Genomic DNA, 16,989 nt, shown 5'->3' on the forward strand with positions numbered 1-16,989 from the left:
GGGGGAAATTCCACATTAATCGCAAAGACAGTAAATGGATTTATCAGGTGTGGTGTCACAACACTAATGGAGCTATTGAAAGTCCCAGATATCCAAGATTGGTGGTGGTTTTGTTTCAGTAGGATAGGATAGTCACTTCTGAATATATTCTTAAAAATCTAGGTATAGATCAGCTGAAGTCTGTGCGAGTCTTGCAGTTGGCTGTAAGCACAACTGATAAACTGATGGAATACAGTTTTTACTTTTCAGGTAATGGAAGACAAGTGGAAAGTTTTGTGTGTTTTTTACTGTTTGTGGCTCTTTCCACCTTCCTCTTTGTAGGCAATAAGGATTGCTCGTAAAAGCTTATCAGAGTTGCGTAGATGGTGCCTCTGTTTTAACTCAACCACCAACTTAAAAGAAGGACAAGGCCGAATAAGTGTCGTTCACACCTTTATTACTTGACTGACTTGTCGGTTCTGGATTTATTTGAACTCAGTAGTCACTCCTGGGACAGCACATATTCTATTTATGCGTCTTGAGTAAGACGTCTCAACTTGATAATGAGTCTTCATTATATGACTGGTCTGGATCTGACTGGAACACTTTTAAGAGAATGATCTTTGGCACATTTCCACCTTTTGTAAAATGTAACTAAAAGGAGATCATCCTCTTCATGAGATGTAACCAGCACACATCTTCCATGGCACAATATCTGTAGAAGTATGTGAGAGGGGCCATGCCTCCTTGTTTCGATATTTGAAGATTTATAGGCTTAACAATTTTGTTGTGTTTTTGGACTGTTTTTGGAGTCTTAGAGGATATGGCTTCAGTCCTGGGGAGGTCAGATCTCAGTCACTGCACAGTCTTATAGGATTATTCCCAATAATCCCCAGCTCATACAGGATGGATAGAGTTGCAAAGAGGATGTAGCAGATGAGAGAAACAATTCCCAATTTCCAGTCCAACTTCCATCCGTTGATATGAACGGCTACAAAAAGGAAAACAATGGAAAGCAGGAGAGTGCAGGAAATGAAGACCAGTCCAGTGCTGTTGACCTCTACAGGGTTGTTGGTGTCCACAAAGGCAGTCTTGATGAACCAAGGCAGACCCAGGCACAGCATGTCAAAAACATTAGAGCCCACAATGTTGGACATGGCCATGTCAGCTTTCCCTGATGAGCAGAAAACATGTTTACATATTAGATTTAAGGCCATTCACACAGAATTTCAGTACTGAAGTTCTTTTAATTTCTAAAATGGCTGGTGGGAAAATGAGGCTTGACTGTTGACTGATGCCTACCTTCTCTGGCCACCATCACACTGGCCACAGTGTCAGGTATACTGGTTCCAGCAGCAAGTAAAGTGAGTCCCATAACTGTATCAGGGATGCCAAGTGTCTCACCTGTGTACACAATAAATAGCAAACCAAAAATCAGAGTCCACCTTCTCCAATAACAACAGCTGGTCTAAAATGTGGTTAGAACATTAAGAATAAATTATCAAGTCATCACGCCACTAATTTAAACTTGTAAAAAATAACGACACATTTTTATGTTTTATTAATTATTTAACTTCATTATGCACTGTAAATGTTCTGTGTATGTGCTAATGCAAGGTATTCATTTTAATTTAGCCTAAAACCCTTCAAATTTAATCTAAAAATATTAGAATGAGCCTTAAAAACCCAACAGGTATAATATGAGTGCAACCCTTGTAAACTGCTTTTTATATCTCTATTCATCTCCTAAATGTTCAGAGATATTATATAAGTACATGACCTTGTGTCCTCAATGGTAGCTGTGAGTCTGATTCAAGACCATTATGGGAAATATTATTTTCAGTTAATCTTCAGTGATACCCAAATATGAACCACATTTTGAACCAACACTGGTAATAAATCATTACCATCCTGCCTGTGCACTAGAACCTTTCACGAGTTCTCTGAATTGTGCGCTATGACGTTGCTAACAGAGCAGAGCCAAAGGGAAACACTCTCAATCGCATACTGTATGTTTGTACCTGCTCGGTCCCATGTCCGCTCTTTCATAAGACTAAACTCTCCTTCCATGTGAGCCTATCTGACGACTATGGGATAATAATCTCATTATACTTCAGTAGACCTACCACCGTCACATGATGGAGCTGCCCTTTTAGTCTGATCCTAGGTCAGTTTTGTAGTTTACATCTCTGTTGTAGATGGAATGGGATAAAGCTGTTCTTGGACCCGTGCCTGTGGGTGGTTCTGTATATTCACGCAGGGCTCACATGACTGTTTCCTTAAGGGTGAAGCAGGCTGTAATCCTGCTGTGGCTGGGTAGGCACATGGCCCACTGGAGCTACAATATCCCCCCTCTTAACTTTCCAGGACAATGGCATCTCAGGAATTAGCCAGCAGACCAACATGTGATTCTACTCTGCAAATGAGACATTTTTTTCTCACAAGTTTCAAACACTTGGTGAGTGATGGGCTCATTTCCCCCCGCAACTCACCTGAAAAGACTTAAGGAAATGTTACACAAGCCCCTGCTAAAAATACAAAAAAAACCAAAACAATGATCTTACCGACGATAGTGACCATCCACACCAGGATGTATGTGAAACCTGAGATCCAGACAGCTGACATGAAGAAGGTCACCATGAACCATTTCTTCCAGAACCTTCTCCTGCAGTCAGGGATGGTCAGGAAAAGCAGAGTGATGATGGGCAGAGACAGAACCCAGAGGATCCGTTTCAAGTCGTTCTCCGGCACGGCAAACACACTTTTTTCCTCTGCTGAACAAAATAAATAGATTTGTATCACATCATCGGGGGTCATATAGGTGGACACATCATCTTAAAAATACTGGAAAACAGTCCACTATTTTTACCCTCAGGAATCTCATTGAGGCCATGCAGGCTGAGGGACAGGTGAGAGTATCCTGAGTCATCCTGGAAGATCCCACTGTCTGTCCTGGAGCGACTGTGGACTCGCAGACTGGTGTTGTCGTTCCAGCCCAGCAGAGTCTGTGTCTCTGTCTTCTCACCGGATCCTTTACCCAGACATGTGCAGCAAGGGCTGAACTTCCTCAGGACAAACTCACTGATGCGGAGGTCGAAGCACAGAACCACGATGTAGACGGCATAGACCAGCAGCAGACAGGCAGCGTCGTACCTGGGAACAAAACATACAGTTTGGGCATTAAGGTTTATTCTTGACCTTGGGGACAGATATAAGTGCTAAGTAGTCTCAATGCGAGTTCCATTTACTAAGCTGTTCCTTGAGCTTTCCACCGAAAATCCATGGCATGCTTCAGAGAATGGAACTTGGGTGTTAGGTGTCGTCAAGTAATATAAGCACAGGACCTTGGTCTTGTGATAACATCTGAGCCAGCTGCTGAAGAAGGCTGTGGAATATGGTCAAAAGCTCTGGCAATATCTAATCAAATGGCCTTTGGATTCGTAAGATTTACCTCAGACAACATACCTTTAAATATAGTTTAAATGACCAAAATCAATGGATTAAAGAGAATATTGTGGATGTTGTTTTAAAAATCTTAAATATGTGTTTTGTTCTTGTTCCCTGCTTTGGTGTTGGCTTGTTTCTGTTATTAGGTCTCTTTTTCATGCCAACAATATGTTTTTAGCTATGTTTTGGTCTCTTTTTATGACAATTTGGTTTTGATTCCTTTTTAACAAAAAAATAATAATTATGAAACAACATATTCTGATTTTAATAACTGTGCTCTTTGTCAGCTAATGCTGTGTTACTGTCAAACAAAAATTCCATTACACATGGAAATCTTTCATAAGCGCTACTGCAATTGCTGTGTTTATGATGTGATACTGTTGGATTTAAGGAACATTTATTGATCTTTACTGTCAGTGTAATAAGTGATAGTGTACTACACTGTTGTTTTGTGATCTATTTTCATTTGTTGTTCTCAGTGTCACAAGAAGCAATAAATAGCTGCATCTGACTTTGTGTTTTACAGCCACCTTATATGTTGGTGGTGTAAAGTCTGAACATCATGTAACCATATTCTGACATTGAGTCAGAGCACACAAATACACTCACCAGTACACCTTGTTATCTGAAATGATTGCGATAACAGCAGCAACACTGATGGCATATGCCAGGCAGTCCCTGAACAGTGGCCAACAGGTGAGACGCCCTGCCTGATAAAGGAAACAAAAATAAATGCTTTACAGCTTATACAACACATTGTATAATGAGTGTATTTACATGCACACTGGTATCCTGGTTATGATCAGGTTGTTAGAGAATGCTGGTGTTCCATTTTTTTGCATATGTTATTCCTGGTTTGAGACGCCTAGATATAAGTACTTCTGTAGAAGCTTATCGCTGTTTCTGAACCATTTTATATTGGCTGAGATGACGAGAAATCACCCTAGCAGGCAGTCAATCAGAAACCTGTACAGTGGTTACTGTTATGATCATGTATACAGGGATATGAATACCATTGTTTTTCGTGTTCCATGTAAATGCTATATCCCAAATATAATAAAAGTCAGGCTCAGGCTCAAAACCAGGATACTACGGCACATGTAAACACACTCAATGATTTTTCCGCTTTGACACAGTAAAGGTACAGCTTATATGTACAAGTAGAAGTTGGGTAATCTTTCTCTGAATATTGTGTCAGAAGGTACCATTGAGGCCAAGAGTCCACATGCTGCACAGATTCCTAGCAGGTTGTACACTGCTGATCCCACGATGGTGCTGACCCCAATGTCTCCCTTTGTCACAAACACACCTAACACACACGAAGAGCACAGGTTAGCTTTGACAGGAACAATGTGGAGGCATTGATTAAAAACAAGAGGAAGTGTCTGGAGAGCAAATACAGTGCTGAGAGGAAAAACATCCTAATTAAAGGCCACAGTCTCTTTCTGTTCCCATATGGCGTTGAAGTCACAGTTCATCGGGTTGGGAAGGGAAACACTGACAGTGATGAGGAAGCTGTTGTCATCATCGTCAACATTGCTGATTGTAATTATTCTTATACTAACAACATAATTACCCAGAAAGGCTGTGACCAGTTCAGGTGCAGAACTCCCAGCTGCCATAAATGTGGCTCCTGCTACATCCTGAGTCAGTCCCAGACCTAAAAGAGATGCAAGAAACACCAAGAATATACAACAATTTACTTGGTGGGTACCAAACAATAGAACCACCTGATGCAATTCAACAATACCACAAACTACAACTACAAAAGTGACCACTTAACAATAACCGACACTTCATAAAGGTCATATTTATTGTAGAACTAAATTTATTGTATGGTATTATATTAGCTATATTGTGTAATCTATCCAGCCCCTGTAACTTAGTTAAGTTTACATCTTATTAACGATTAGCACTTATTTGATTAGTCAATCAACAGTTTTGATAATAGATTAATGGTTTCATTCATTTAATGATGCAAAAATACAGAACATTTCTAAGTTCCAGCTTCTAAAAATGTGAGGATTTGCTGGTTTTCTCTATTTTATATCTTATATCTTTAACTGAATATATCTGGGTTTTAGACTGTTTGCCACTTTAAAGACATTTGAAAGCATCAGCTTAAAGCCCTTTAGTTCAATGTCAGTATAACTGATTATAGAGGTAGGCCTACACAAATCAAATAGAAACACACTTTTACCACAACATGGTAAAAGTTATTCAACAAAAAAACTGTTTAATCAGTTATACATAGCAAATAATACCACTACAGACTTCCAAACTGCAAATGAACTCCCTTAACTGAACATTACTAATTGAAAATAGCTACACATATTGTATGCACATAGGCCGCAACATATTTCATGTCACTTACGTTCACTGATCAATTCCAAGGATGGCAGAAAGTAGTCATCGCAGACTATTGCGACAGCCAAAAACATGTAGAAAATAATCATAAAATAAATGACGAGCCCTCCATCCTTCCTCTCCTGCACCGTGAAGAAACCACCAGGAAACTCGGAAGACTGCGGTGAGATGCATTCTGTCTCATTCTCTGAAACACACACACACACACACACACACACACACACCACCATCAGTGACAAAATCTGTCAAACCCTAAACATCCCGCCTGTTGCTCGAGATCTGCAGATAGTTTGAACTCTTAATGGCAGTTACACGCTATTTCATGCCAATAAGACATGAGGATTAGTAGAGTAAACAACTTTCACAGCTACTGAGCCCCAATTGATTATTCACACTTTGTAAAACACCAAAATGAGCCGTGACATTTATAATGGGCACGTTAAACAGATTGGAATAATAAAACAAACCTATGTAGGAATACTGAGGGAAAACACTAAAAAAGTGAGCAAAAATCACACACACATTATTTCCCCTCATATTATTTCCTTACCAAGAGCCCGACGCACCCTGGCAGGGTGGCTTTCCTGAGCTGTTTTTGCTGTAAATGACACAAGATGGACCGTGCAATATAAAAATATTACAAATCCTAAAAAGTAAGGTATGAAGTCTTTTCTCTTCTTTTTCTGCAGAGCTGCAACCTTAGTCATGGTCAATTTAAGTCAGTGAAGTGAAATTAGCAAGTATTCCAAGGAGTCATATGTTTCTTTAGTCTAACAAGCTTGCAAATAGGCGATTAAATAAGATGCTTGTAAGCGCCGCATCTAACACTACACTACGACTACAAGCTGCAAAGAGAGAGATTATTGCGGGGAGAAAGCATCTTTTAAGGTCTGGCTCTACCGAGAAGGGGGGGATCACGAGTTATGAGTCATTCCAGTCGATTTGAACACCCTCCAGCCTGGGGCGCATCAGGGGTGTAATTTAACATAAAGCCCCTTTAACACATCTCTATCACATCTTTACATGTGGAAAATTAGTTGTTTATTTTCTAGTAACGGAACTCAAATTTGGCATGCCTATAAATATTAAATAGTGTAAGGCCTGAAGCTCTGCAGACTAGAAAGTTTGAAGTACCCCTCCAGTAAAAAAAAAAAAAAAAAGGGGGGAAAAAAAAAGCTTTTCTTTTTGTTCCTCCAGTTGTTTTAGTTGTTTGAGCTTCATTGTGAAGAATATTGTATTTCCAGAGTTTGACACTAGAAGGACGTTTTCTAATCGATGTGCTGAAAATGGAGAGAGAATCTGATTTTAAAGGGTGGTTCGGTTTCTAACACATATACTATATGTGTTATTATATGACTGGGGGGGATTTTTAACTTTAACAATAAAGCTTTGATGCTTGATTTTAGCACCAGCTTGAGAGACAATTCACCATCATGTGCATTAATGGCCACCCATGAAGTGTCAGGAGTTAGGTACCCATAAAAAAAGATCAAAATGTTGGCCTATAAACCAAACAAGAAAAATATAAACAACACATGCATGTGACACAGTAATCTCTATAGATATATTTCCCAGCAGCCATGTTGACATGAGATAGTAAGGTAACCATATGTGTGTTATAAATGGCACTAATTACGGTTTAGTTCCATTTAGTGCAGAGCTTTTTCAGTGAGCCAACACAGTGGCAGCATGATCGACTCTGTTTGACCTGAATGGAATGGGGCCTTAATTAGTATCATTGGTAACACCTGGGTTTACCCTACTATTTCATGTCAAAATGGCTGCTGTGAACAAGGTCTATTAAAAGGTCCACTTACTGGATTTCATCTGCAGTTTCCAAGCTATGACAATACAGACAGATACAGCCTGATTGGGATATAATATCATCTACTGTATAACAATATAAATGTAACTTTATTTACAATGTGTGTATCAAACGATAAGCAATAACCTCCTTACTCTTACTCTTATTAGACAAGTAACAAGTAGACCTGGATGATTAAAAAGGTGTAGGGGTGTGTGTGTGTGTGTGTGTGTGACACTGACTGACAGCTGACTGACGGGGTATCGGGCTTGCTTGGACATGCCCCAAGTTGCCCTAAAATCCACAGAGCAGGAAACCTGTGCGCACTCACTGGCAGACAGCTCGCGTTCAGGAGACGTTAAACCGACTGATGGATCTTCACTGCAGGGACAGACTGACAGGAGAAGTGGTAAGTTTGGTTTATGTTGCAATCGCTCTGCACTGAACTGAAGTTTGCATGTGCTGAATGAACCATGTAGCAGGTTATATGAGGGCAAAACAATGACCTGAACACGATTCTTTGAAGCTTGACAGTTAAGTCACTTTGCATAGTTGGCCCAGAACATCAGATATATTAGGCTGCACATGCTTCTCCTGCTGTGACTGATGATATAGTGTCAAAACAGTGGTTGTTTTTTTGTTTGTTTGAGTGAGTAAATGGCGCCCCTGTGTGGTATAATTATATCAGTTTGTTGGCTTTCTTAAAAAACACTTTTGTGAGTCATGTTTGATTACTTTTTGGAGCTCAATGGTTTAATATTACATATTAAATTAGATTTTATGAAGTAGATGATATTTCAAACCTAATATAACTTTAAAATAGTGAAATGATTCTATACATTTTTAAATGTAGCTCACATTCATGAAAATCCTATTAATTCAACCTGCTTAATTTCACAATAACAGAGTTTAGTCATTATTATTTTATTTCAGATTTTATTTCAAAATATCTCTTTTCTAAAGTCTATCTTTTTTATTTTACAGCACTTTTTGAATGCCACTTTTCTTTACTAAATGGAGGACATAGCTTTTGAGGAAAGTTTATAAATCATCAGCTTATTTATACAAATATATATAGTTGTCTGTATTTATTCACAAGATTATTTATATAATAATGTCTATTTATTCATTTAATAGTGAACGTTCTGGGTCTGCAGGATGTGACTTCAGTTTTCTTTTATGGTATTTTTATATGTGGACGTTATTTCATCACCAGACTAGCCCACAATATGGAATACTGCTAAAATGACAAGCTATCCTTTTGGATAAAATCATATGTATTGATGACATACACTTATATTAGGTGTGATATCAACTGTTATTATTACTCACAGTGTTTAGGTCTGGTTGTCTGAGTGACTCACTTCATGAATATGTTTGTTATTGTCTCTGACCAGACCTTCATCCAGCCAGTAGGTGCCAGTATTGCAGCAGGAAGTCTTTGAGGATATCTTAAAAATGTGATTGTTAAATTCACACTACAATATGTTAGAATGTTTGGGTTTTTTTAAATGGAGAGTAAAAAACATTTTTTTAATGAGTTATTAGTTAATATCTAGTTCAGAGTTTTCACATTGTACTTTACCTTCTGCTGTGTCTAAGTAACTATTTGAGTTTCAGGAATTTAAGGGTCATAGCAGCTCCATTGTTCTTGTTATCAAGGACTGTGAGCTGCAGCCATCTTAAGAATAAATACCTGGCTCTTTTTTTATTTACAGATTTTTGTCCCACTGAGATAAATGATTTAATAGCACAGTCTACAGAGGACTGTGTATTGCAGTGTGTGTGTGTGTGTGTGTGTGTGTGTGTGTGTGTGTGTGTGTGTGTGTGTGTGTGTGTGTGTGTGTTGGAGAACTAAGGTAAAATAGCAGCTTGCCAAGAAAGCTCTCCATCTCATTTGTCATCTGAAACCTGTGTGTGTGTGTGTGTGTGTGTGTGTGTGTGTGTGTGTGTGTGTGCTTTCACTTGTGTGAAAGAAGATACAATGGAAACTTGACAATGCCTTGTTCCATCTCAGTTGGCACTGGTATGCTAGCTCTTTGGAATAAAACTCTTAAAGTACCCCTTCCAAACACAAGGGGAAATCTTTATGATATGATTATGTGTGAATCCTGTGTCATTTAAAGGACACAGTTATAATATGTCTGTGTATTTTTGTTAAAATGTGTGGTAGAAGCAGAGCATGTGTGTTTTTAAGGGGGGTAGCTACAAGGAAGAGGAGTAATACTTGTCAGTTTGCTTTTCAGCAGCAGCAGTGATGTCAGTCACAGAAATAGGGGAAGGAAACGAGCCAAACTAGAAAAACTGGTTGAACTGTCCACTCATCATTACACAAGAAAAAGCCAGCAGGTTTTATTAGTTTCACAAGATTACTTTGTGTTCCTGACCTCTGTCCGTGAAACTATCCTTATCATTTTATTATCGCGTCCTACCTTCCCTTATACTGTTCCTTGGCTCTTAAAACCGCACAGGTCTCTGTGTTTTGTGTACTTCAACTTGTTGAATGCTAGCACCCTGCCCTCTGCAAGGAGTGTTCAAGGTTCAGGAAGATAACGAGAGGTGAGTGGCTGACGCATAGCTCGTGTTGTGTTACCAAAGGCTCATATCGGATTACGGCAGACAGCAGGTTGGGTGAAACAGCAGCTGTATTCAGATCGCCGTGGCTCAAACACACCAGGAACTGGGACTAACAAAGAAGTTTTTCTGAAGCTAAAGAAGCTAACAGAGGGCTTCCTGTTGTTTTGAGAAGGAAGTTACCATGGGTAAGAAGACACAACACAGTCTGCTGCTTTCGCTGTGTTTGTCAGGGTTTGTTCACTATTCAGCTGCCTTCGTGTTTTGGACAGCCGTGGTGGAAATAAGCTATGTTAACAGCAACAATAAGACTGAGGACAAATACTGTGAGTGTGGCGTGTATGGTCGTAACTCTCCCCTGGAGAAAGCCTCTGGCATTATTACGCTTCCCAAAGGAGACCCCAAAGGCTGTGGCTCAGATCCTGTCTACAATCGCAATTCCAGCTCACCTGCTTGGATAGCTCTGGTTAAAAGGGGCAACTGTACCTTCAGTGATAAGATCAATGCTGCCAAACGTCAAGGAGCAGCTGGTGTGGTGGTGTACAACATGGATGGCAGTGGCAACAGCACCACTCACATGTCGCACCCAGATGCAGATGGTATTGTGGCTATCATGATTGGCAACACTCAGGGCATGGAGGTTGTCAAGTTGGTGAAGAATGGGACAGAAGTTCAGATGCTTATTGATGTAGGCAGCCCTCATGGACCCTGGATGGACACATACTGGCTTTACTTCCTGTCCATCGCCTTCTTCATTGTCACAGCTGCCTCGATCACCTACTTTGTGTTTATCTCTGCAAATCGTCTGTACAATCTAAACATGCACAGGCGCACCGACAGGAAGCTGAAATCTGAGGCTAAGAAGGCCATTAGGCGTCTACAAGTACGCACACTCAAGACAGAGGATGAGGAAACTACTTCTGAGTCCCATATGTGTGCCGTGTGTATTGAATCATACAAGGCAGGCGAAGTGGTGACAGTGCTAACATGTGACCACATCTTCCATAAAGCCTGCATCGAGCCCTGGCTGCTGGAGAGGAGGACCTGCCCCATGTGCAAGTGCGACATCCTGAAGGCCCTGGGGGTTGAGGAGGAGACAAAAGAGGACATTTCTACTGAATCACCACCAGATGTCACTGTGATCACAGTGACAGGAGGAGAACCATTGTACGAAGTCCCACTGACTGACCCAGCGAGCCCTGACCCAGAGAGACAGCATCGCTATGACAACAGGGCCTTCCAGGGAGACTCTGAGGCTGCGAGAGGATGAACAACAGCATCAGAAGCAAAACAGCAACAAACCAGGACACAGTCAAATTCCCTGTTTGAAATATGATATTTTTCTGGGACACATTGAACCAGCACAATGGAATCAAACTATAATTTTCCAACACGAAAAACAATGTTGATCTTGTAATGCAGGCATGCTAAAATAGATTTTTAGTCAAGGATTTAATATCTTAATGGACCTTGTGTAATCAGCTTGGATGCCACTGCATTTTCTTTGTCTGTCTTGGTGCAAGTGTTTAATTATTGGGTGTGTTCATAAAGTTACCATTAGATGGTTAGAATAGATGCTGTACACTGAGTAGTCATGGAGTGTGCCCAGTGTCAAATTGCTGTTTTGCATAGTGAACACACCAGCTCGACAGTCGACACTGGTTAGAGAGGAAGTGCAGCAGAGCATTTGACTATCTGTTTGAAATTGGGGCCAAATGTCCTCGCACAAAAAAGCTTGTCTTGTTAGTTTCTCACAGTCTCACACAATTGACATTTGTCTTTTAAATTCAAGGCTGAATTTATTTCTTAATTCAATTCACTTTAACAATTTGACTTTCTTTCTGCTCTTTTTAAACTGGAGTATGTTTTTCCATTGTAATTGCCAGGTTGTCAGGCTGTATTCGCAAACACACCCTTATGAACACACCCTTGACTGGAAAAGCAGCATGTCATGCATTGCACTGCAATGAGTGAATAGTATCACCTGAGGGGCTGGAACTCTTTAGAAACATCGTCTGCAGAAACATGTTCACAACATTTAAAATAGGAATTTTTAAGCCTTTTTTAAAATTGTGGGGTTGCATATAGCTCCTTTTGTGTGTGAGAGACAGGGTAATATGGCAGTGCAATAAATGTCACAGGAACTGTAGATGATATGCATCCAAAATATGTTATCTGTCTCTTGGATAGGGGAAAATCATCTTTACGTGTATTGTTTTTTTAAATTATATATACTGAGACCAATTTAACAATCATGAAGTTCTTTCTACATAATATATGTAAAGCCCTCTTAACAGCTGATTTTCATATATAAACATTATTATTGAACAGGTCTTCCAGGTTTTTTCCTTTTGAATTTTTTGGAATTGAGTTTATTCAAGCCTTGTGGTCTACCTCTAAACTCTTACATGTGTACATTTTTGAACATGTTTGAGATTCTTGCAATCAAAGATTAAGCGTCTCCCTCTGTAAATGATAAAGCTAAAGAATTGTTTTATGTTTTTGTTTGCTGGTGGGGATATGCTGATTATGGTACTTAATATATTTTTCTATATTAAATTGTTTTCACTACTCTTTAACAGATTCCAGGAGTCTTAGATTGTTCTGTAAAAATGAATATGACTTGCTGTATTAAATCACATTGATGCTTATTAGAATGCAATAAATCCCTCAAAATGAGGCCAACTTTATGAGCATATGTGCTTGTAAGAATGCGTTTATGTATGTGTGGAGAGGGAATATATGGGTGAGAATGAATGTGCAGGTGTGTTGCTTTACATCAAGCAGGTCTATGTGTGGTTAAGTGGTGTCTCACTCTCTGAGTTATAGTCTTGTTCCCAATGACTGTCGGAGAGGAGTGAAACTGTAATTACCTCTGCACAGGTGGGAGCCCATCCGCACACACCTTGAACTTGAGCTGGATAATCATCATATCACATAAGTAGAAGGGCCTGACCGAGCAAGTAGAGATATGCAGTGTTATGGTAATGGAATGGAAATCTTTTATTATCCTTCCTTTGTATTTTAGTTGTGCATCCACAGTAAAGCCTAATGAAATTGCAGGACCTCTTTTGAATTTGTGGGAGGCTATTGAATATATTTTCTGTGTCAGTCAAGACATCTGATACACTGTCAAATGAGAGTAGTGGCTCCAGCCTTTTGGGCCTGTGACCTAAAATAATGTAATGCCCGCTTGTGACCCTTCAGCACATATTATGGTTTCAGTGTCGACATGAGTTGAGTGAGCAGCTCAACCAAGGGTTGATTTTCCTTCTTGGATCGTTTCGTTTAAAGGATTTTCAGAGGCCTGAGAAGTATCCAATATTTCACAAGAAAAAAGCAGAACCAGAAAAAAGATATACATTCCTTCATTTCCTTGTAAATTTCTACATTCCGTCTACAGTCGAGGTGTCTGGTGAGGGGAGATAGGGCGAAAGGTGTAGATGCTAAAGTAGGTAGACTAACAGAGCATGAGCTGAGTGCAGAAGTTTTTAGTAAAATCGCTGTGGTCCAGAGCCAACAGGGTGAGCTGAGCCATTCCTCTCATGGTGTTCCCTCTCTCGTCCGAGGGCGGCGTGCACTGGATTTCAGGCCGGTGCTGTGCGCTTCATAGGTCAGATGGTTATAGTGGTATCACAGCGAGACAGAGAATCAATACTGAACTAACTGGCCAGGCTGGGAACAACTGGCAGGCCCTGGGTTAGAGGCACGTTTAGCTCAGCGGTGGCGCTCCTCTGATTTATTGCAGTTGTTAAAGAGAAAATTGAGTCAGAAGGTTTTCATTTAATGGCATACTAGTCTGTGGCTGTACTCTAATACTGCACTTGACCTTCAGTTCCAGATAGGAATCAAACAGTGGAATTAACTACTGTGGTGGCCTGAGAGCTTATCTGGTCCTATACAGTCTAATCACAGTAAATATCTTTCTGTTTTCTATGGTAAGAAATAAATCTGGAACAAGAAGTGGCGTTGTGTTTGAATATACAAGAATACACTGCTTTCTGTTCAGGCTTTAGGCCGAAACTGTCTTTGTCCCTGCTGTTTATGATAGCCCTGCAACACCACCTGGTGGAGAAAATCCCTATTTGCAGTGAATTTTGAATTAAATTCCAGCAAAGGTAAAACTGGTCACAATCCAGTCCATCCTTTCATTTTTGGTATTCAGGCACTGGGGCAATTTCTTGCTTGAGTGGAAAGTACAGAGTAATAAATCCCATCATAATGAAATTTAGTACGTCACTGGCTGTATACTTTAATAGCCCAGCTAAAGTTCTATATCTGTCTGTCCATCCGTCCAACGGTGAGGTCTCTCCCTCTGCTGTGCACTTCAGCAGAGCAGAGGAAAGTCTAATTAAATTACAGTAGTTGGTCTTGTCTCAGGCTCTGTTGTCCCAGACTGTCTGAGTAATTATCCTAATGAAGGAGGGAAATTTGATTACAAAAGTGCAGTAAGAAATAAGTGAATCCATTTCGTCAGTAAGTACAACATAAAACATTTCTCTCTTCTCTTACTGCTTACATAGACCACTAGATCAAACGCTCTGGTAGATATATATAATCCTTTCACTCCACATCCTTAGTGTTTCATTGGCTCAGTGATGAAGTGCAAATATTGAGTATACTAGTCACAACTCCTTTTCCTCCCAGTAGGGTTTATGTCTGTTTATGTTCATATTATTAGGAGGACTGGTTGCAAAAAACAAGTTAATATTTTTCTAATGTTCCATGTGGTTCATATCTGAAGCAGTAGTTTTAATGCTAGAATGTTTGCTGCCTATAGAAGTCTGCGTCACATGTTCTGCACATACTTACTGTAATGTATTACCACGACAGCAGCAGTGTTTCAGGTTTGTCCAGGTGATAGTCTTCGCTTCTGCTTGATGTCAACCCTTCCTTCCTCTTGTTGTCTCTCTGGCAGATCAGATAGTGCTGAGTGCACTGGACTAAACAACTCTCATCCTGTGTCATTGTCGTTACTGCCACGTCCTATCCTGTCTTTTGACTTGTTGGCCGGCTCACCCTCCATTGCTCTCTTTTTCCTGCTGACAGACAGCAAAAGGGCAGGCGGGCTGACCTCTGTGGTTAAAGGAAAAGAGAGGATGTCCGAGGAAGAAACACCTCTCCCTTCCTGACTCAATGGCAGCGGCAGGATGTGATGTCACTTGGTTATCTGTGTCTCACACAATGGAAAAACTGGGCCTTTTTTTTGTATCACTCCCTCTAGTTTTAACTTATTGTTCATTTTTAGTGCTGAATCTGGTTTGGTTTAGCTGCTAAATGGGCTGTAATGTTTAAAAGTCTGCCATCTACAGGAGAACTGTTAATATAGCATTATGTTGACTAGCTGAGAAATCAAGGAAAACCTCTAAATGAATGATATTCTGGAGATGTTTGATGGCTTGTTTTCTGTAAAGAAAAAATACTGAACACTCAGGTTACACCTTTTTCAAATATGAAGATTTGTTGCTTTCCTTTGTCTTATGTGACAGAAAAAGTTACTTGGTCAAAACAAGCAAATTTAAATATGTTGCTTTTGGTTTGGGAAACTGAAGACATTTTTCACTATTTCACTGTAGCAAAACAATAAATGGAGAAAATAATTAGTGGAATGATCAAAAATTGAAATAATTGTTGCTGCCCAACTTAGATTCAAACAAAATGAATGATAATAATTGACTTTTATGTTTTGCCCCTCCTGCTGTGTGGTGTGGGACACATTTGGTATGCTCTTCTGCTGGTCTAGATTCCAAACATTCTCAACATTTTGCATGTCATTACTTCAGTCCTATCCTGATCTATCATCTATTTAACAAACACACACACACACACACGTCAGAGAGAGAGGCAGAGAAGCAAAGAACAAGAAAGATAAAAAGAGTATGTGCCTCAAGAGAAACCCACCTTTAAAGCAGAAAAGGTCTGAGAAACATGTCTGCATTCAAAATCAGCCTCTGTCTCAACAACAGCCAAAGTGATGTCTCAGCACGGAGCTTCCACCTGTCTGAGACCGGCCCCGTACTTATCAAACCAATTTGCTCAGTATAAATCCAGCCTATACGAATCCTGTGTGGTTTTCCCCGTCAATAGCCCTATTTGTATATACTTCATGAAAATGATTTGTCAGCAGTCTTCGGTCTCAACGATTGAGCTGTGTACCATCACACGCTGGAAAAATATCCTCGTCTCACTCTGAATGTTGATGGCCTGAGGCAAGATTTCAACCAACGTTTCCTCCAAGAAGAAACTGCCACTCAGCACAGTTTGACAACACGAATCAATGATCAAGCTGCTTTTCATCAACTCCTGCCATTTTCTGTAATTCTCTTCATGCACGTCTAACTGGAGGCTCACTTTTCAGAAATGTCAATAGTTTGTGAAAGTGGACGTGTGTGTGTGTGCAAATGTGTGTTTGTGTGTCATGCTCTTTCCCAGCAGTCCATCCATTCAGTCTGATTAACTCCTCTCATGTCCTGTTGCCTGCGGCGATTAATTAATGACCCATTTGCTTAATTGCAAAGAGCTAGCAGGACAAGAAGAAAAGCAAAGGAGGCATTACCTGGGGACAGGGCGGGCTGATGTTTGTGTTAGGATTTTGACATAAGGGAGAGAGCAGGTGAGAAAGCTTTGGGCATAAAATAGGTTGAAAGATTTATTGTGCACAAGTCAGTCGAGGGCATGGCTGTGTCCCTGCTTGTCTTTTCCTGCTAGCGTGGTATTTTTGCTGTACCGTTGTGCACGTGTGCGTCCATCCATTGTGAGTGTGGGTTTATATGTGTCTAAAGTGACACAACAGAAGCTTCAGGTTTTCTCTCGTCTCT

General features: G+C 40.1%; 2 protein-coding genes and 1 long non-coding RNA gene across 4 annotated transcripts in view; 2 read left to right on the top strand and 1 right to left on the bottom strand.

Moving 5' to 3' along the window:
* Positions 1 to 415: 415 nt before the first annotated feature.
* Positions 416 to 6,672, bottom strand: slc24a5 (solute carrier family 24 member 5). Of its 2 annotated transcripts, none has more exons than XM_051380241.1 (9): positions 6,344 to 6,672; positions 5,801 to 5,980; positions 5,003 to 5,086; positions 4,632 to 4,735; positions 4,036 to 4,136; positions 2,849 to 3,132; positions 2,544 to 2,753; positions 1,282 to 1,383; positions 416 to 1,153 (listed from the first exon to the last, which is right to left on the bottom strand). In XM_051380241.1, the coding sequence occupies exons 1-9, from the start codon at positions 6,498 to 6,500 to the stop codon at positions 831 to 833; spliced, it is 1,545 nt and encodes a 514-aa protein (XP_051236201.1). In that variant the 5' UTR covers positions 6,501 to 6,672; the 3' UTR covers positions 416 to 830. The 2 variants fall into 2 exon arrangements, with proteins under 2 accessions (XP_051236201.1, XP_051236202.1); XM_051380242.1 differs by having other exon boundaries at positions 2,544 to 2,750; positions 6,344 to 6,671.
* A 1,176-nt stretch (positions 6,673 to 7,848) lies between these two features.
* LOC127352100 (uncharacterized) overlaps positions 7,849 to 16,989 on the top strand; it is a 152,880-nt gene continuing 143,739 nt past the window's right edge. The window contains exon 1 of the long non-coding RNA XR_007881036.1: positions 7,849 to 8,006. This is a non-coding gene — a long non-coding RNA (uncharacterized LOC127352100). The remainder of the gene's footprint in view (positions 8,007 to 16,989) is intronic.
* Positions 9,925 to 12,850, top strand: rnf128a (ring finger protein 128a). Its single transcript, XM_051380243.1, has one exon. It carries the CDS (start codon positions 10,356 to 10,358, stop codon positions 11,439 to 11,441), a length of 1,086 nt encoding a protein of 361 aa, XP_051236203.1. The 5' UTR covers positions 9,925 to 10,355; the 3' UTR covers positions 11,442 to 12,850.

The sequence above is a fragment of the Dicentrarchus labrax genome, unplaced genomic scaffold (genome assembly GCF_905237075.1).
Source record: "Dicentrarchus labrax unplaced genomic scaffold, dlabrax2021, whole genome shotgun sequence".
NCBI lineage: Eukaryota > Metazoa > Chordata > Actinopteri > Moronidae > Dicentrarchus > Dicentrarchus labrax.